Source organism: Scylla paramamosain, unplaced genomic scaffold (genome assembly GCF_035594125.1).
Source record: "Scylla paramamosain isolate STU-SP2022 unplaced genomic scaffold, ASM3559412v1 Contig77, whole genome shotgun sequence".
NCBI classification, from domain to species: Eukaryota; Metazoa; Arthropoda; class Malacostraca; order Decapoda; family Portunidae; genus Scylla; species Scylla paramamosain.
The window spans coordinates 112,529-135,000 of NW_026973742.1; the positions used below are offsets into that span (position 1 = coordinate 112,529).

Sequence of the window (22,472 nt, forward strand, 5' to 3'; positions counted from 1 at the left end):
GGCCAGGAAGCATTAGTGAGCCTGCTGCCACCTAGGTCTACCTGCCCTCTGTCCCCACTCCTTCAATGATCCCATTATGATTAATGATTCCACTCTATGGCCACCACCAAGCCTAAATATTTTTCTTACTTGGAAAAGAAAAGCTCAAATCAATAAGCCTTCACTGAGCTACAGATCACCGTGGTCTAGATATATAACAGCCATTGGCAATTATTGCACAAAATACTGTAGCACACTACTGTACTTGCAAGGATAAAATAATATCCTTCAGTCTTGATATAAGCCAACTCTCAAAGTGCTACACCACAGCTACACAAGACATAACATTTTCCCAAAAATCTCTTGTCCTGTGTGTTGCTGCACTGCTGCCAAGAGTACACCACCTCACATGTGTGTCTTGTGAAGATAAGAAACCATGCTATCACTATACCATTAAATACTTACTCAGTCATAAGTCATAACAATGTGTGTGCAGCAGATTCCTCAATAACATTTCAAGGTTACTGACTACTGGCACAGTCCTTCATACAATGACACATACAAAAAGTTGCTAATGTAACCACAACAGGGTACTCATCTATTCACTTCACTGTGTTGTGAAAAGCCCTTTGATTACAGGATTATAACAAGAAACTTGCTGGAGTATTACACAGATCACTATCTCACAGTTCTTGAGCCACCAAACGCCATGCGAGCACCACCATATGACCACTGTGTTACCACCACTACCACCGCTGTCACAACCACCACTGCAACTACACATGGGGAGGAGGGGCAGAGCCTCACACCAGACAGGTGGTGCCTGATCAGCCAACCTACCAATATGGCTGTGCACCCAACAGGAAACTTGGCCAAATGGTGTAACAAAGGCACTCCTCCAAGCCTGGGGGCCACTACACTTTCATGGGGGGGAACAGGAGGAGACCTAATGAGGGGGGAGAAGGAATACCACGAAGGGTTGGATTTGCAAGGGTTGACTAACGCCAGCCGGATATCCCATCACATAATGCTGCTGCCAATATCCCGCTGCAATGCCCGAAATGCACCCCCTCCCAGCATGGGCGCCACCAGGCCAACCCCTAATACAGTAAAATCCCTGTCATCCGGCATTCAAGTATCCGGCAGCTTCAAGTATCCGGCACATTTTTCCCCGAGCCTTAAAATCTATAAAAAAATCAATGTGTACTCATAAAATTGATTAAAATTCCCGCGTGAGGCATACTTTGTCCCCTCGCCACCAGAGCACACTGCTTCGCACCACCTGTGGTCCACTGCACTGTGTTTACTCAGTGACTCAGTCCCGCATGTGCACTGTTTATCACCTGACGCCTTCATCATACCTAAAGTTGTAGAAAAGAGGAAGTGTGTTGTGCTTACACTTAAGCAGAAGGTAGAAATTTGTCGATGATTAGAGAGAGGTGAAAGCAGACAGCAACTAATGGCGGAATATGGTGTGGGCTCATCAACTATTTATGACATTAAATCCCAAACGAAAAAGTTGCGGGATTACATGAAAGCCACCGACACCCCAAAGGCAGTGGAAAATCGTCACACACTGCAGTATCATCATGGTGAAATGATGGACAAAGTGTTATACGAGTGGTTCAGCTTGAAAAGATCAGAAGGAGTCACAATTACAGGCCCAATGCTACAACTGTGTTGGTGAGTGTGAGGTGGCAGCGCGGGTGGCGACGCGCGGCACGGCGATCAGCTGATCTTTGTTATAGTAAGATGCGTGAGTGTAGGGTGGTGATTGTGGGCATAATTTCACTTCTATTCAAGTATCCGGCATGTCAGCGGTCCCATTGATGCCGGATAAGAGGGATTTTACTGTATCATTTTTTCCTTCAAACTCTACTAAGCAGTGGATATTTTTCATCACCTTTCATTCTCTTTCAGTTTCTGGCTCAAAGTTTCACTTAAACATTTCTCCAAGTACGGATCTTAAATTTAGGGCAAGACAAAAATCATTCTACATGTGGCAGCCCGGCCCACATTGTTCAGTGTAGTGGCAGACATTCCATAGCAGTGACTTTGACAGGTGAGATTAATGAAAGCAAATTTTCATGATTCGATAAGGTAAGAAATACCTCCTACAGAGTGTACACAACTTTAAGGGACCTTTGGAAGGAGACAACCATACAAACATCTATAGGGCACATCCAGGCATCTCCCACCATAATCTCCAACTGTCCAATTGTCTCACAGAGGCCAGCCAGACCCGCCTCCCCAGAACTCAATTAGTCCCTATATGGGAGGCAGCTACGGCCCCTCTCCAAAGGCTGATCACCTCTAAGCCAATGTTACACACCACATTCAGCTCACTTCTACAGCATCACCTCCACCTCCGTGCTGTAGCTCTATGGCCACTGGGGAAAAGTAACTCAAGGAATGAATAAAGAGTAGCTGCCATTGTTTCTTATAGAGCCTTATGTAGGGAAAATTATTTTATATCTATTAAGATATTGGCTATTCTTCAGTGTTTTGAAAAAACATGCAATATTGACATTCAACATTTTTTTTTTTTTATCTTTTTAGTAGTACAGGTAGGCAGATATTTAGAAGCAGACAGAGAGACAGATAGGGAGAAACAGAAACAGATAGAAAGACAGAAAAAATAAATTGTTAAAATAAACAGATGGACAGATCAACCATATGAAAGCACTCTTAACAAAATCTCTAAAAAAAAAATAGAGTACAAAAAAACAGGAGGAAGCAACACTGAGGAGACCCCTACAAGCCCACAACAGTCTACCAACCCTCCTCCTTCCTCTGGTCATAAAGGTTACCAGAGATATAAGCCACCATCAGGGGTACACAATGCTCAGCCACCTCACATAATGTATGTGGGCTTCCTGCATTTTCCTTGCCCTTTACACAGATTAAAGTATGACATTATACTTGACAATTTCCATGGCAGTAACCTCAGTAACCTTCTCAAACACTTCATAGTATTTACAGTAAGTTTAAAAGTAAGGCTAATAATATTATTTTATATCAGATATAGAATCTACCAGATAGGCATTCACAGGAATAGGCCTGGTAAGTTTCTTTTGATGCTGTTTTATATCTGAAATAGTAAGTAGTTGGAAAGAAATTACATATAATGGCCATTAGATGAATTTCAGCTTACCTACTTGTGACAATATTTCTTTCATGGCAAAATTGAAGCATGCACCACAAACCTCAAGTAAATATCATCCTAAAAAGTCTCCTTCAGGAAACAAATAAATATGGATTTGTCTTTGAAAAGGAAATTACTTTTTGCTTTGTCAGAGCTGCTCTCAGAGATGGGAAGACCAGCATGAGAGTAATGGTCACAACCAGCAGGATGTCCTTGCTTCCCCACCCTGCCCTCTCTACCTGCCCTTGCTCCTTATCTTCCCCACCTGCCCATGCCTCCCTCCCCTTGTCTCCCACCTTCACCCACACACCCAACATTAATGAGTTTTTAATACTGTGAATCTTTAAACTCTTATATATGCATATTATTATGAATATTCTTGTCTTCTTTCAACCACTCATTAGCTCCAGTATTAATGAGTTTTTAATATTATGAATCTGTGACCTTTCAGCAAATGCATACACTGAGTATCAGTGAATGTACCTATGTTTCCATTACTAAAGATCCTTTTTATAGATCATTTTGAATAATTTCCAATACAAAGCTATTTTCACATATTTTCTATTGAACAATTACATAATACAGGGCCAGTTTTGAATGGGAAGCATTTGCAATAAAAGTGATATAACATTGGTTATCTATTACATAATCTTTGCTATACAAAAATAATTGCTGAAGAATAAACAGTACTGTCCCTAAATTATCTTGCTGTCCCTACAGATGACTGCCAACCAACTGCCATGTAATTACACCTCCTGACAATCTTCCATCTCCTTAATGCATCTCTTATCACACTCATCTCCCACCCCACTCCACTCCTTTCCCTCCATCAATCAGTGACGGTACAGGTGCTGGCCTCCTGTCACCACCCTTTTTGCATGGCTACAAGTGTCTTCCACCCCAACCCTTTCCATTAACACACACACTACACATCCTCCTGCACTTGCCCTCATCACCCAGCATCTCCTCACACCTACTTACTTTACTGGTACAATAACTCATACATTATTAAATGGTAATATTACATAAAAGTAGTGATGAAAAGTAACACTGCATTATAATTCAGTCAAAGCATTTTATTTTATTGTGTTACTTAACATATTTTTGGGCAAATACTTTGGTGATGAACTATGAATATGTTAACATAAGAACATAAGAAAACAAGGGAAGCAGCAAAAAATCAGGTCTGCACATGACAGTCCATATATGAAACATTCCTAAATATTCCCACCTATCACCCTCATTCACAGCATGTTGCTTGCCTGGCCCAGAACTCACTAATTCCTTCATTCATACCTGCAGAAGCGTTGGCCTCCCATCATGATACAAATACATGGAGGTGTTAAAAGGCTACCTAACACAAGTGTGCCATGTTAAGGCAGTGTGACAGTCCTACACTTCATTCTGGGAGTCAGGATGATGCAGGGAAAACAACCATGACAAGGACTGAGGATGACAATTCAGGATGGTGCTGGTATCCAAAATATTGGTGACTTGTCAGTTTTGAGCACGGATTGAGCATAACACAAGTAGCACACTCCATGATTCATTGAAACACTTGCTGTATATATATATATATATATATATATATATATATATATATATATATATATATATATATATATATATATATATATATATATATATATATATATATATATATATATATATTGCTACTTCATTTTAAACTGAGGAGTACGACCAGTATATCATTTACCTACTAGCATCAGTCAACTCTTATAGCATTTACCTTTGCATATTTAGTATTTACCATTCCTTTTCTCTCTAATGACTAAAGGAGATTCAATGAAGACTTTTTAAACCTGCTTCATTGCTATTTTTAAAAAAAGCTCAACAGAAAAAAAGAGCTTCAGTCAGATTATCTAACAGATCTGAATTACGAGCTGACTCATTTAACTCTTTCTTACAAATAATAATGAATCTTATAGCCATAACAATTTTTGTGTGTTTAATTTCTCCCAACATCAAGAGTAAACAACTAACTCATAAGCCCACAACTCTCATCTTCATGTATGTTAATCTTCACACTAACAGTTTGCTGAGATGGAATGATTTATGCTTCCAAGGCAATTTAGTGAGCATAATCTAATCTTAGTTCCCAAGTGACTGATGTGAGTAACAAGATGAAATATCAAGACTTGCAAACACATGATAAAGGTTATCAGGTAGCAATTTAGTTAACATGTCTAGTCCTAGTTCCCCTGTGATTTCTATGACCAAAAAGATGAAAAGTTACAACTTGTGATGAGACAGTAAACACCAACAAGTAGCAATTTAGTGAACATATCTAATCTTAGTTCCTAGTTAAAAAGTAAGACAAGTAGCAATTTAGTTAACATATATATATATATATATATATATATATATATATATATATATATATATATATATATATATATATATATATATATATATATATATATATATATATATATATATATATATATATATAATATTAGTTTCCACATGACCCATACAAGTAAAAAAGATGAAAATTAAGGCTTATGCAAAGACAGTAACAAGAGTATGACATATTATATTCTTCAAAACCATATTGTGTTGCATCAATAAAATAATATCATTAAGAAATAACTTCTTTCATCTATTGCATATTCAACATGAGTATGACACATTTATATTCCCCCCAAAAAATAAATAAATAAATAAACAAAAAATAAAAAAGACTGTAACTCACCAATAAATTAACATTAGAAAATGAATTTTTACAGAAGAGATGCCATATGATCTGTAAAAATAGCTGACTTCATCCTATAAGGGTTCACCACATTTAGTGGCTAATTCAAGCTCTTTGTTCTGGGAGGAGTTGTGGTAAATGTGAGGGTGTGCACAAGGTCACTTTCAACAGAGGTGATCTGTATGGGTGACACAATCCTCAAGAGCTTGGAGAGTTTCACCTTTAAGACAGCCAGTTATACACCTCTTTCTTGTCTTAGGGTTCCAACACAGTAACTTTGCCAAATCATGAAAAAAATGTACTGAAAAAAAAAGCAACTAATCTGCATGTTTAGGACAGCAAGGAGCTATCTGGTGTCCACACCACCACAGCACTTAATCCTTACCTAAACACACACACACACACACACACACACACACACACAAAACTTTACTAGTCTGAAATAAGAGACAAATATATACAATACATAAACTCTTCAATTTTCCATTAGATTTATAAAGTACAGTATCTGATATGGTGCAATTTGCTGGAGAAATAAGAGAGAGAGAGAGAGAGAGAGAGAGAGAGAGAGAGAGAGAGAGAGAGAGAGAGAGAGAGAGAGAGAGAGAGAGAGAGAGAGAGAGAGAGAGAGAGAGAGAGAGAGAGAGAGAGAGAGAGAGAGAGAGAGAGAGAGAGAGAGAGAGAGAGGTGGGGGGGAGTTGGCAGACTACTGAGAGACAGAGGCAGGCAGACAGGAGGATGAAAGTAGAAAGATGCAAGACAACACAAATGAACATGGGACCAAGAAGACTGGTGGTGGTAAAAGTCCCTGAGTCTAGGCAGCTGAGAGTCCTGCTGGGAGCCTGATGTCCCTCCCTTGGCCCACTCATCAAGACACACGCACACACACTCACACACACACACACACACACACACACACACTCACACACACACACACACACACAGACACACACACACACACACACACACGAACGAAGGCTTCATATTTGAGAGAATCCAAGAAAAGCCGAGGACGGTGAGATGCTTGAATGATATAACAAATACAGCTTCTCACAAAGAAATGTTAATATATCTGGAGGAGTAGAGTAGAAGAGGAGATAATAATGGGGACATGAAAAAAGAATAACTATAAATACAGACACAAAAGTGATTCAAACTTTGCATATTACTGCAACTAAATAAAAAAAAATATGAATTCTTAGCAGTTATCAGGGAACATATATCATACCAAGAAGACATCACACCTTCCTGTACAATCCTACTTACTGAAGTATAAAACTTCAACTAAATGTATTCTCCTTGCCTTTCAAGATGAAAAAAATACCCACCTTTCATCCACTAATTTATTTAACTATCTCTTTTAACAACAATATTACTCATTATCTTATATTTCTAGAGTTAAGTAAGCAATATGGTGTAGTAGCAATAAGCTCCCATCATGACTTGTGTGGGAATTGCTGAGTGAACATTACCATTCCCTCCCCCACCAAAGAAAAGATGGTCACATTCCTTAAGGTGGCTCCCTACTACCCGTGAGCCTCTGTGGCTATGGGTATAAAATCCAAAATCCATTAATCATAAGCCACAAAATTCTGACCACCTACTACAACCACAGTCTTTGTCTCCCTGGTGACTACCTTCCTTCCCCTACAACCTTCTCTCATGATCAAATACTGTGCACAACATTCTTATAATATATGATGAAGCTTTCTATCCTTCAGCATGCTACCTTTTGGGGGAAAACTAATAATTCATGTGCACAACATTTTTATAATCTATGATGAAGCTCTCTGTCCTTCAGCCTTTTTAGTGAAGATTTTACTTATTCATTACACACAAGTTAAAGGCCATGATGAAAAATACAAATAAGTACAGAAATACAAGGCATAAATTTAAGAATGCAAGACAAGAATGCATAGGAAATGCACATAATTGAAAACTTTAAGAAGAAATTCCTTTCTTGTCAAGCCCAAGTGAAGACAGAGCAAATAGTAGAGAAAAATATTACCACCACCTTTTGCTTCTGACATTGTCCCACCTCTTCCCAACATGACTGAAATGGCTCCAAATAATGGCTGATGTAAGGACAAAGTGACAGGTGTGAGGAGCAAGGCAGGGTCCTAATGACGCGCTGCCACACACCCACATTGCCCCCTCAGCCCAACCTTCCACACACAGCCTTATCATCATCCTTTCCTCAACACATCCATTGTCTTTCGCATCCCAGAGTAAGCTACACTGAGAGCTTAACCAATGTACCCTGTGTCTGTCAGAAATGGAAAGATAATAGTGGCCAGACACACTCTCTTTCCACAGTCTTACCACCATCCTTTCCTCAACCATCCGTTATCTTTCCCTTCCCCATTCAAACTGCACTGACAACTTAACCAATGTACCCTGCATCTGTCAGAAATGGAATCATTATAATACTAAGTCATATTCTCCTTGCACATCCCTGCTAAGAGGATGGTCTGCACAAGAGATATCTTGATGCCATATAAATAGCATTAACTGTATGATATAATGGTAACTTTATAGGAAAGAGGCAAACAAATCTCTTCCTTGGAAAATCCAACAAAAAATATTTAATAATAATTTTTCTTTTAATTTTTGCTTTTGCCTTTTATCTTTGATGCATAAAAATTCAAGACATATAAAAATTATCTTGATATTCATAAGTAATCATATTGCATAATTCAAAAAGCATAGTAACTACATATAAAAATTAATATAGAGCCAAGTACTTCCATAAAATATTTAATATTATTAATAAAAACAAGTCTACTCTTCATAAGCAACCATAAGACCAAAGCACAATAAAGAACCACAATCTGAGCCTCAATACTGCATTTCCAATATAGAATTAAACAAATTGAAATGGAACTAAAATTTACCAAACAGCCCAAGTGCCAGAAAAAATAAGCAGCGACTCCCTCCAGCGTCTGTCATGAACACTCTCATGATTAATGGTGCCTGCCCATCGCTTACCAAATGCCCTAACCCAACCTGCCACTCTCCCCTCCCTCTCCCTTTGCCAGACTCTCTCTCTCTCTCTCTCTCTCTCTCTCTCTCTCTCTCTCTCTCTCTCTCTCTCTCTCTCTCTCTCTCTCTCTCTCTCAGGACAGCAGCTGCCTCAATATGGGTAATGTATTGAAAGAGGTACATGGTAATCCAGCCACACTGGAAACAATGGTGCATTCCCATTATAGAGAGAAAAGATGTTGATAATGGAAATATGTTTCAATAAATGGCATCCTTTTAATAATCCTCATATTCTTAGCTGGATTAAATCTGTAACTTAGGTTTACAGCTACATCTATTTAAATATCTATCTATCTATCTATCTATCTGTCCAGACCTGACGCCTATTCCTTAGAAACATACTCTGGAAATAGCAATGGGAGAAGAGCCTTAATGTATTCTCATCCCTGCATTCCTTCCTTTCATGGCCATATCCCCTTTATCCCTTTCCCTCACACTCAAGCACCTTAATTGGTAACTACAACTTAACAACAATCTTGTATATCTCTACTGGAGGTACAATGGTTAAGCATCTCTTTACTAATGACTCCATGTACAGCTAAAGCAATATTACTTGTGATAGCAATAAAAAATGTTAAAAAGAATATATAAGAAAGAACTTGATATAGTATGAAGTTTTTACTATTAAATGTCTCATTTTTATTAGATAACATCTGTAGCTTATCACAAACAGCCTGATAAGGGCCAATAGATATGCTGTTGCTGTCCTCCCTTCATCTAGCTGTGTGTAAATGCAATGCAATATTTAGCTTCACTGTACAAGAAAAGGACTCCTCTCCCATTCTGAGTATTTCATCAATGTACTGTAATACTGCACATGGTGAAATGCTGAAGGTCAAGCCAAGTGAGATAAAATAGCCCTGGAGACCTGCTGTGATGGGGGGGGAGTCCAAGAGTCCATCCTGGCTACAAGTTAATAACCTGCTAACCATTAATCTCAGTGAAGTCAGGTTATCAAACTCACTTTAATCAAGTATTGAACCTCCTGGATTTTTTTTCTGTGACCCCTTTTACAGTGGCCAAATGGAAGTCCTTATTGAAATTCATTATCTAAGAGTCCTTCATTTATCACCTGTCACTCCCTCCAGAAAACCACTTATGCTACACTTAATGTTGCATACGTTTGCTAACTCTAATTCCTTAGCAACATACCTGCCTTATCAATTTCTTGACAAACTATAACTACTCTGTATTTATTATTTTCATTTAATATTAAAGAACAATTAAAAAGAAAATGAATTTATATATCCATACAGTTATGAACCTTACATATAACTATCCCAAGACCCATTTTGTCCATCTATCCATGCTATACTGAGTCTGCATTATTAAAATATTTAGATGTACTAGTTTTTGTTAAATAGCATCACCATTATTCTGTTTTAACAATGCATGGCATCTGTGAACTTATTATAAAAAACATGAACATTTTAAAAACTTGCTATGGAATTTGTGGTGTGGTGGTGGTGGACAAAGGTAACACAAAGGGCCAATCCCTGGATGGGCTAGGCAGCTGCTGCTGCTGTCTCCACCTGAGGAGTGGCAGCTCCTATTGTCACCCACAGCACCCTCCACAATGCCTGTTTATTAACACTACAACACACCACACCCTCTCCACCCCTCAGGATTCACAGCCCTGCACCTTTAATATATAGTACTATATATTTTTGTATTTTATGTATGTGGCATTATATATCATATGCTAGTGCTGTGTTTTTGAACACTGAAATCTTTCCTGATACACTGAAGTATTTTCTGTGATTGTAATCTCTCTCTCTCTCTCTCTCTCTCTCTCTCTCTCTCTCTCTCTCTCAGTTACCACAACAGGTGATACAAGACTTCAGTGTACACTAATAATTGTGGTCAGCTGCACAAAGGTGATAGTCTCACCTTTGTCCTCAAGCTCATGAAATAATGATAGATGATCCAAGGTTCAAATAATCTCAACCTTAATAACCTATTCCAGCTACATTATCATTTACTGGTAGAGTACTTATTATATGGCCATAGTTTTTTTTCTTCCTTTCTTTCCATATTCAAAATTTTTATGTGCATTTCCTTCCTTATACCAGCCAGTGACAAGACAGTAATGAGTCATTGTATAATGAAACTGCTTATCCCACACCACCTGGACATAGCACAGTGAGGGACAGGTAGCAGAGTGAAGCCAGGGACTGAGAGGTGGTGAGAAATAAAGCTGAGATTAACGAGGAGGAAAGGACAAAACATATGAACCGTTCTGTATATGAGTTAACAAAGACTCCTGCAATAAGGAGATAAATCATATTCTATTTGATCATATGTACTTATGTATGTACTATGCAGACAAGTCAGAATGGCTCTGTCATTTCTATCACCCTGAGATAAGGCAGATAAGAATCTCCTTTTTATTAAATAAACTGCACTCATGAACATACTGAAATGAAAAATCAAAATTGGCTTTGTCCTTTCTATCTACCTATATATCAAGTTTAGATCCTCCTTAAAAAAAAAAAAAGAAAAAAAAGAAGAAAAAAGCAACACCATGTTTATAAACATATTTACAATTGCACACACAAGCATTCTCCCATATCTTATTCTGCATCTTAGTCTTAGATAACAAATATATTTTCCTTCCTATCTATCTCTATATCAGGCTGATGTCTCCCTTAAGGTAGCCAAGACTGAGCACCTCCAAACATACTTATTTTTACATCCACAAGCATTAATTTCCTCATGTTTTAGCCTGTAAATCTTAGTCTTTCCTAACCTACTTTCCTAACCTTATTATGCTCTGTTTCACCAATGCTGTCACAGTGATTCTGCCAAGAGCAGGTAATTGAACATGGTAACACTGCCACTGACTGATACTTCCACTCACTGATCAGTTTACGCATTCTCTACCAGCAAGACGTGCTGGCTAATCCACAGTGATGGGTGGTTAATATCTTACAGGTTACCAAGGTTTTTTTTTTTTTTTTATGTAGGAAGGATACTGGCCAAGGGCAACAAAAATCTAATAAAAAAAAATGCCCACTAAAATGCCAGTCCCATAAAAGGGTCAAAGCAGTGGTCAAAAATTGGTGGATAAGTGTCTTGAAACCTCCCTCTTGAAGGAATTCAAGTCATAGGAAGGTGGAAATACAGAAGCAGGCAGGGAGTTCCAGAGTTTACCAGAGAAAGGGATGAATGATTGAGAATACTGGTTAACTCTTGCGTTAGAGAGGTGGACAGAATAGGGGTGAGAAAAAGAAGAAAGTCTTGTGCAGTGAGGCCGTGGAAGGAGGGGAGGCATGCAGTTAGCAAGATCAAAAGAGCAGTGAGCATGAAAATAGCGGTAGAAGACAGCTAGAGATGCAACATTGCGGCGGTGAGAGAGAGGCTGAAGACAGTCAGTTAGAGGAGAGGAGTTGATGAGACGAAAAGCTTTTGATTCCACCCTGTCTAGAAGAGTAGTATGAGTGGAACCCCCCCAGACATGTGAAGCATACTCCATACATGGACGGATAAGGCCCTTGTACAGAGTTAGCAGCTGAGGGGGTGAGAAAAACTGGCGGAGACGTCTCAGAACACCTAACTTCATAGAAGCTGTTTTAGCTAGAGATGAGATGTGAAGTTTCCAGTTCAGATTATAAGTAAAAGACAGACCGAGGATGTTCAGTGTAGAAGAGGGGGACAGTTGAGTGTCATTGAAGAAGAGGGGATAGTTGTCTGGAAGGTTGTGTCGAGTTGATAGATGGAGGAATTGAGTTTTTGAGGCATTGAACAATACCAAGTTTGCTCTGCCCCAATCAGAAATTTTAGAAAGATCAGAAGTCAGGCGTTCTGTGGCTTCCCTGCGTGATATGTTTACCTCCTGAAAGGTTGGATGTCTATGAAAAGACGTGGAAAAGTGCAGGGTGGTATCATCAGCGTAGGAGTGGATAGGACAAGAAGTTTGGTTTAGAAGATCATTAATGAATAATAAGAAGAGAGTGGGTGACAGGACAGAACCCTGAGGAACACCACTGTTAATAGATTTAGGAGAAGAACAGTGACCGTCTACCACAGCAGCAATAGAACGGTCAGAAAGGAAACTTGAGATGAAATTACAGAGAGAAGGATAGAAACCGTAAGAGGGTAGTTTGGAAATCAAAGCTTTGTGCCAGACTCTATCAAAGGCTTTTGATATGTCCAAGGCAACAGCAAAAGTTTCACCAAAATCTCTAAAAGAGGATGACCAAGACTCAGTAAGGAAAGCTAGAAGATCACCAGTAGAGCGGCCTTGACGGAACCCATACTGGCGATCAGATAGAAGGTTGTGAAGTGATAGATGTTTAAGAATCTTCCTGTTGAGGATAGATTCAAAAACTTTAGATAAGCAGGAAATTAAAGCAATAGGACAGTAGTTTGAGGGATTAGAGCAGTCACCCTTTTTAGGAACAGGTTGAATGTAGGCAAACTTCCAGCAAGAAGGAAAGGTAGATGTTGACAGACAGAGCTGAAAGAGTTTGACTAGGCAAGGTGCAAGCACGGAGGCACAGTTTCGGAGAACAATAGGAGGGACCCCATCAGGTCCATAAGCCTTCCGAGGGTTTAGGCCAGCAAGGGCATGGAAAACATCATTGCGAAGAATTTTAATAGGTAGCATGAAGTAGTCAGAGGGTGGAGGAGAGGGAGGAACAAGCCCAGAATCGTCCAAGGTAGAGTTTTTAGCAAAGGTTTGAGCAAAGAGTTCAGCTTTAAAAATAGATGTGATAGCAGTGGTGCCATCTGGTTGAAGTAGAGGAGGGAAAGAAGAAGAAGCAAAGTTATTGGAGATATTTTTGGCTAGATGCCAGAAATCACGAGGGGAGTTAGATCTTGAAAGGTTTTGACATTTTCTGTTAATGAAGGAGTTTTTGGCTAGTTGGAGAACAGACTTGGCATGGTTCCGGGCAGAAATATAAAGTGCATGAGATTCTGGTGATGGAAGGCTTAAGTACCTTTTGTAGGCCACCTCTCTATCATGTATAGCACGAGAACAAGCTGTGTTAAACCAAGGTTTAGAAGGTTTAGGACGAGAAAAAGAGTGAGGAATGTACGCCTCCATGCCAGACGCTATCACCTCTGTTATGAGCTCAGCACACAAAGACGGGTCTCTGACACGGAAGCAGTAGTCATTCCAAGGAAAATCAGCAAAATACCTCCTCAGGTCCCCCCAACTAGCAGAGGCAAAACGCCAGACACCTTCGCTTAGGGGGATCCTGAGGAGGGATTGGAGTGATAGGACAAGATAAAGATATGAGATTGTGATCGGAGGAGCCCAACGGAGAAGAAAGGGTGACAGCATAAGAAGAAGGATTAGAGGTCAGGAAAAGGTCAAGAATGTTGGACGTATCTCCAAGACGGTCAGGAATACGAGTAGGTTGTCGCACCAATTGCTCTAGGTCATGGAGGATAGCAAAGTTGTAGGCTAGTTCACCAGGATGGTCAGTGAAGGGAGAGGAAAGCCAAAGCTGGTGGTGAACATTGAAGTCTTCAAGAATGGAGATCTCTGCAAAAGGGAAGAGGGTCAGAATGTGCTCCACTTTGGAAGTTAAGTAGTCAAAGAATTTCTTATAATCAGAGGAGTTAGGAGAGAGGTATACAGCACAGATAAATTTAGTATGAGAATGACTCTGTAGTCGTAGCCAGATGGTGGAAAACTCGGAAGATTCAAGAGCGTGGGCACGAGAGCAGGTTAAGTCATTGCGCACATAAATGCAGCATCCAGCTTTGGATCGAAAATGAGGATAGAGAAAGTAGGAGGGAACAGAAAAGGGGCTACTGTCAGTTGCCTCAGACACCTGAGTTTCAGTGAGGAAAAGAAGATTAGGTTTAGAAGAGGAGAGGTGGTGTTCTACAGATTGAAAATTAGATCTTAGACTGCGAATGTTGCAGAAGTTAATGAAGAAAAAGTTGAGGGGGGTGTCAAGACACTTAGGGTCGTCGACAGAAAGGCAGTCCGACCTGGGGACATTTATGGTCCCCTCCCCAGATGGGGACTCTGAGGCTGGTGTAGGAGTCGCCATGATTTTAAAATTTTTGGGTGAAGGGTGTGTGTGTTATTAGGTGCTTGTAGTTTTGTGTGGAGGAAGAGAGTTGTCTTTAGAGGGCAGGCTGTGACTGCCCCCTTGTGTTGTGAGACACAAAGGGAAACATTCAGTGAGGTCACAGCTGGGTTTAATGATAAGTTCACAGCACCCCCTGAACAGTGCTTTAGACCTCACTGGGAGTAATTATCGTTTCGGCAGGTGTCTACTGCCTCCTCCTGGCAGGTTACCAAGGATGACTTAGTGGTGGGGCATATGAGGCAAATGCAATGCTGCTAGAGTGAAGTACAATACTGTTTCCTTACGAGATAACACTGTGCATGAAATTTCATATAATTTTCAAATCAGTACAGTCCCCTCCACTTCCATGTTCATCACTTAGCACTGCCAATGTTGTGAACCACCTGCTTTCACTCATACCTCAGACAAATCTCATCAATCCCTCCATCACCCTCCCTCTTACTCATAACGAGTGGAACGTGTCTTGGATGTAAGTCGAATCAGGTGCAGTGGTTCACAGCAGACAATTCACACACTGGCAATGCTAAGTGATGAACATGGAAGTAGAGGGAACTGTACTTCAAGCTGGCTGAAGTTCTGGCTATTTCACATTCATATAATATATATGGAGATAACTAGTAATCATAAGGCAAAGTGTGCCATCATAATGAAGCAGCAACCTCATTGTGCACTGCTGTGCTAAACCCAATCATTTCATCTGCTCATTTCCATTAGTTATAGTCAAGATTCCCTTCTGTGGTAGGAAGACACATAAAGCAGCAACCTCATTGTGCAATGTTGTGCAAAACCCGATCATGTTATCTGCTCATTTCTGTTGGTTATAGTCAAGATTCCCTTCTGTGGCAGGAAGATACAGCCTCACTGTACACTTAACAGCTACCTTGAAAAAAATACTGCTTCTTTTAGAAAAGGTAACTGAGAGGGGTGCAGTGAAAGGAGAGGGAATTTCTCTTCAGTATTTTTGTTTCTACAATAAGACAAGGCATGTTGTATGTGTCTTGACCTGGCTACCCTCTTCAAGGAGGATGCCAACCAGGTGGGAAGATACAGGTGATTAAGACCATATGAAGTAGCCTGTTTTAAGCAGCTTAGGTTTGTAAGTTGCTGTGGATGGAAGAATATGTGCATGAATGAAAATTAGAATGAATGATGCAAGAAAGGTGTGGGGAAGATTGAAAACTGTATATATATATGGATGTATTTTACCTCCAATAAATGCAAAGAAAACTTTTAGGATGGGGTATTAGTGGTGACTATATTTAATGAAACTGAAACATGAGACTCGGAAACCAAGGAGAGAGGGAAAATGAATGTCATTGAGATGAGATATCTGAAGAGTATGTCTGGAGTAACACATAAGGATTGAATAATGAGTCAGTTGTGAACAATGAAGTGTGAAGGATAACTGGTGTGGAAAGAGAATAGGCTGACTGAGTAGAGCAGAAAGTGTAATGACAATAACATGCCTTCCCTTTGGAGCATCAGAAAAACACTTGAAAAATATATCTGAAGGTGGGACAAATATTTCTACCATGAGGTATAAAGTGCAGTGCCTTGGACATCAGGACCATAAGCAATTCCAGTCCCAAACAATTTGAGGGGCTTTATACCACCTATCACTAATGGTTTGGGCATGCTGAGAGGAAGAACAGGGCTAAGTGGTGAGGATGTGTGAGGTGTAAGGCTGAGAAGAGAACCAGAAATTAAATGGACAGATGGTGTGAAGAGCATCATATGTAAGAGGGATATCTGTGAAACAAAGAAGAGGTCATGTTTATTAGTGATGAATGGAGAACTGTCATGAATGCACAAACAGATGCTGCATTAAGGATCAGATCAAGAGAAGGATCTTTTCACCACATATCACTCCAGAATGTTACACTCAGACTATGGATATGAAGCCACTGAAAGTGGATACTTTCTTTAATGTCTCCCATACAGAGGCTACAGCTCTCCTTACAACAAAGGAGAATCAAATGTCTCCAGCAGTTCACCATGAGAAAGCAAAGAAGAGAATGAGGAAGTAGATTTTAATGTAGTGATGGAAGGAATACCAGACTTCAAATTGGCTCATTCTATCAGGAGTAAGGAACAAGCCAGGAGCAGCCAATTTCAGCATCAAACCAAGCCAATCCTCCCTTTCCAAAATACTAAGTTAAGATCAACCTTGTCATCTGCATCTGCCAAGCAGCACAGACTTCACTCTTTCTGCAGGACTGAATCATGAATCATTAATGAAAGCAAGAGAGAGAGAGAGAGAGAGAGAGAGAGAGAGAGAGAGAGAGAGAGAGAGAGAGAGAGAGAGAGAGAGAGAGAGAGAGAGAGAGAGAGAGAGAGAGAGAGAGAGAGAGAGAGAGTTAGCTAGCTTATGCCTTGATCCAAACCTTCAACACCAAGATATCCAAGAGTATGGAGCATTACCAATATCTTCAGCAGATTGTCAATGTGCCTGAGACACTAGAAGAGGTATTTATGAAGAAATCTAAGCATTAATAGGTGAACTGACATTCCACGAGACCATACCATACTCATTCTAATTAAAAGACCCTGCAACTGTGCATCACAGACATAAACAGGCATTCATGAGCATACATTTGAGGTCAAGGTAAAATTGGGAGCACAAGTTATAGCTGCACATGACCTCATCTCCGTGTACACCACTGAAACTGAGATGGATTATATCCCTTACCCAAGGACACAGAGGTAAGGGATATTCAATTTTCCATAGTTTACCTTCCCCATGCTTCCCCAGGTAGTCTTTACCAACCAATCCAAAGGATGACAAATGGGTGAACTATGCATCAACTGCCCCAGCCCTGATTCAAATCAGGGCCCACAGATTCGTAGTCAAGTACACGACCCACTTTATCATGGAGGCACAGTGTCAGCTAATATATGAATAGCTACACAATGAATGCATCCTTTTTTTTTCTCTCTCTAAGATGGTAAAACTTCAGTCAACATGAGATGCTACTGTTGCAGAAATGGCCAGGTCTTTATAACTGGCCAATTGTGAGCATTTACTTAGCTAAGACAATATTAAATTGTTAGATAGTACATCATATTCTTGTCTCTCTACATAAAAGAACATTAGTCAGCTTAAGGCACCACTATCACAGAAATGGCCACCTCTTAAAAATAAATGAAAGAATGCACACTAGTTTTCACCAATGCTAATTAAGTATTGATGACTAAAGCTAATGATCCCCAAAGCTTACCTGTCTCAGAGTCCACAGTAAAGCCCAGTTGTAGCCAGAGGTTGTCCTCGGGTTTCTCATCAATGGTGGTGTCACTCTTGGGCTGAAAATATTAAATAATCTTAGTGAAACAGAACACAATGAAAAAGAATAAAATACCTAATCTGCAATCCATACATTGCAAATTTTGTTTGAGTATTGTGAGTCTCACAAATTTGACAGGACATATGAAAATAAGTAAAACAGAACACAGTAAGACAGAACAGAATGCCTGATCTCCAATCCACAGATTATATAAGTAAAACAGAACACAGTAAGACAGAACAGAATGCCTGATCTCCAATCCACAGATTAAATAAGTAAAACAGAACGCAGTAAGACAGAACAGAATGCCTGATCTCCAATCCACAGATTATATAAGTAAAACAGAACACAGTAAGACAGAACAGAATGCCTGATCTCCAATCCACAGATTAAATAAGTAAAACAGAACGCAGTAAGACAGAACAGAATGCCTGATCTCCAATCCACAGATTATATATGTAAAACAGAACACAGTAAGACAGAACAGAATGCCTGATCTCCAATCCACAGATTATATAAGTAAAACAGAACACAGTAAGACAGAACAGAATGCCTGATCTCCAATCCACAGATTAGAGGTTTTGTTTAAGTATTGCAAGTTTTGTGAATTTGTGGATGATATAAAAATATTAAACAATCTCAGTAAAACAAAACAAAAAATACCAAAGTATTCACACTATACAAGTGTTGTCTGAACATTGCAAGGTTAATGAATTTGACAGGAAGGAATGAAGGACATGAAAATATTAAACAACCTCAGTCAAATAACACAATTAAATAAAATTACCTAATCTCTAATAAAGCCAATAAAAAGGTTTGTTAATGGATGAATGACATGAAAATATTAAACATCCTCAGTAAAATAACACAATTAAACAATAAATGACCTAATTTCTAATAAGCCCAATAAAAAGTTTAGTTTGAGCAATGCAAGCCTCATGCATTAGAAAGGAGGGACTGTAGAACATAAGATGGAGAGAATGATATAGGGAAAATAATGAAATAAGCTCAAGGAAGGCCTTATAGTGGCATAAGTGAAACACCTTTCTTAGCTCTTGGGTTCTGAGTCACTAACTCTGGCAAGTGCCGCAATTCTGCCCCCTTTATGTGCCCTCCGTCATATTCATACGGGTACCTACGGTCAATAATTCTGCAGGAGGCAAGTTTATCATTGTACTTGCCCTTAATAACATCAGCTAGAGTATGAACACTTATAGACTGAAGGTCTGGGTGTTTCCCAATCTCAAGGATAGGAAGCAACAGAGCCTTGGAGAAGTCACCAGTGAGATTCTCTTCACATTTATAACTTTTGTTTAAAGCCTTCATTATAGAGACATGAGTTTCCGAGTGGCAACAATTCATCTATGGGTCAGAGGATGACCTGAGTGGATCCAGTTTCCTGAGTTTGGTCTCCACAGTACTGGCACCCATTTCTGAATGTGATCGTTCTATGGGATAAATGTGCCCACAGTTGGAACCATGGTTGTCTGGCGATAAGCTGATTGAAAATTCAGTTGAGTCAAAGAGGCTGGACCGAGGCGTGTCACAAGTACTGGAGGAGAGTGAGTCATCGGCATGGAGTGCCAGAGAGGGTGGTGTAGTGTGGGGACACAGCCAGGTTAGACTTGGGTGAGAAGTTATCATCACTGAACTGAAATGACTTACGCTCTCTTCCCTGCAGCACATTGTCATACAAGTCTTGGGCATTCATGGTAGTAGTGTTTCTTCTTTGCTTGTGCAGCTGTGCTTCTTTACCTACTCAGGTGTTCAGATCCGGTAATTCACTTCTGTCCGAGTTCTGCAAGTTCTTGCTGTACATTCTTGTCCCTTGAAAGCAACATTGCAGTTAAAACTAACATAACAAAAGTAACAAAACATATTTGTACAAGAGTTGAATAAAATCATGATTTAAAACGAATAAAATAAAAAATCTATTTATTTGATTTACATCAGATTTTTTATATAAATCAATTCTTTTATTACAGGCAAAAGCAAAGTTTTCTAAGGAGATTGTTGTTTCATTTTGAGCTGCCTGATCCAGCCCAGCTCAACTATAACACTCTTCAAACACTAATATCTCTTCAACAACATAGCCGATTGTAACAAAATTTGCACCATATGACAGCACAACTCTATCAATTTTATATAATATAGCTTTCATCTCTTCTATTGGCTGAAGTCAAAGGGTAACTTGTAAAAAGTAGAAGTGTGTAAAAATTGGGATTTTGTAAACCAAACTTCAGTTTTTGCAGGTTTTCATCAACTTTTGTTTGTCTCAACAAAAGTGGACACCAATAAACACAAAACGAAATTTCCTATCCAACAGTAAATAGCACAACCATTCGACTCTTGCAATGTTTTTTGCTAGAGTGATCTGAATATTAGTCAAGTGCACAATCTGCAGGGTGCTCCACTGTTTCATTACTGACAGCTTCGCTCGTCAATCGCCTTCCAGGCACTTTACTGGTTTAACCCTTATAGGGTGGATGGTGTCTATAGTTGATGCAATGTAGAGGCAGGTGGCTTCTATAGTTGACCTGCATTTTGTGGCCTTAATTTCAAATTTTCCAAAGTTCACGGTGGCAGAAGATTGAAGAGGAAGAATTGATAAGTGTGATGCTATTACATGTTAAGTAGTTGGTCAAAGCAGAGTTGAGAAATTGATGGAACATGACCTATTTTCACTGAATTGTCAAAACCAGCCCAGGTTGGAGGGGTGTCCATGAGGAATGTTCCTGTCCTTTAGGGGTTTAGGGGTTGTTCCAGTAACTATTTGTTTCAGTCTTATGAGGCCATTTTCTTGTATCAAACTTGGCCAATGTTAAATGAAACTGTACTTTAATATACATTACCCAAGAGGAGTTTTTCACATAAAAATCATAGCTTAATCAGATCTGTTAGGTTAAAGTAACTATACATAAATACAAAGAAAAAGAAGTGGAACTCCAATCAAACATAAAAGTATAGTAAAAAAAAAAAAAAAAAAAAAAAAAAATATATATATATATATATATATATATATATATATATATATATATATATATATATATATATATATATATATATATATATATATATATATATATATATACAATTTAAATCATTAGATATTTGACCCAATGTAACATTTCAATAATTTTGAATACAGTATATTTAATTTTGATTTAAATAATTATTTTTTACTATAAGTTAAATAAACTTAAATAATTTGACTTAAACCTACCCTGTCATGCACGTCACAACAAATTTTTCCTGCCATTACCTAAGTGAATAATGTAGTTATTGTCAGTAACAGCCCCCCAAAAATAAGAGGAGATGCAGGGCCAAGGAAATATGTATATACAAGATGCCCTAATCACATCCTAGCTTAGCTTCCTCTTATCCCCTCTGCTCCCCTCCCTTGCCTTACCCTCCCACCTCTGTCCTCCCATGCTGTGTGATCAATCAGGCTAACAAACTCCACCCATGCAATACAATGGTGCATAAGTGGACACAATGCCACTCAAAGGATGGACTCATAAATCTCATGAAGTATAATGACAGGTTTAGTGAAATTTCATGTACTACAGGGAGTGTGTCAATGCACTGTGCTGTTCATCTGCATTCACCTGTCACACCACGAACCACACAACAGTCACACCACACCACACACCACACAACCTGTCACACCACCACGTACCACACCCCACAATACCTCAGCCACACCAAACCTGAAGCAAGTCTAGGCCTCACCACACCACACGCCACACTACACATAAACCCACAACACCTTAGTCACACCACACCACACTTACACCAGATCTCGGCCCCACTATACCTCAGTACACCACCACACCACACACCACCACGACAAGCACACATCAAAGAACACCTGACCACAGCACACAACGGAGGACACCACACTTCGCTTCAACCAAGCCACGTCAGTCTCAGTAATCCTACGCTGCAGACTCATTCCTCACTCAGCTTCACCCAAGCTACTTAACAAGATGACCAGCATGACGCACTGACACACGAAAATCAAAGTATATAAGAGTCGTATAACACTAATCATCCCTGGTTATGACGAGAGAACGGCCGCATCGATCAACTCTGTCCTCTCATAACATTAGCAAGTGTTCCTGAAATATTTCCTGTCAAGGGATACTTATCAAAACTATCAAGCGCTTATCTATCATTGTGGTAACCTACGACAACAGCTCATTGAAACTTAGATTAATTATATCACCGGCAGCAGCTCCTTCCCGTCATCTCTT

At 39.4% G+C, this 22,472-nt stretch overlaps 1 protein-coding gene across 11 annotated transcripts in view; it reads right to left on the reverse strand.

Moving 5' to 3' along the window:
- Positions 1-22,472, reverse strand: part of LOC135098722 (uncharacterized) — a 103,233-nt gene that overhangs the window by 12,457 nt on the left and 68,304 nt on the right. For 10 of the 11 annotated variants that reach the window (XR_010267307.1, XR_010267305.1, XR_010267304.1 and 7 more), the window contains exons 2-3: positions 19,882-20,043; positions 18,154-18,235 (exon numbers count right to left, since the gene is read on the reverse strand). Coding sequence is in view for 1 of the 11 variants with exons in the window: in XM_064001107.1 (XP_063857177.1) it covers positions 18,154-18,235; positions 19,882-19,923 (124 nt within the window). In the remaining 10 variants the exon portion in view is untranslated. Of the gene's footprint in view, positions 1-18,153; positions 18,236-19,881; positions 20,044-22,033; positions 22,120-22,472 lie in introns of those variants that run through there. The other variant, XR_010267303.1, reaches the window with a different exon arrangement.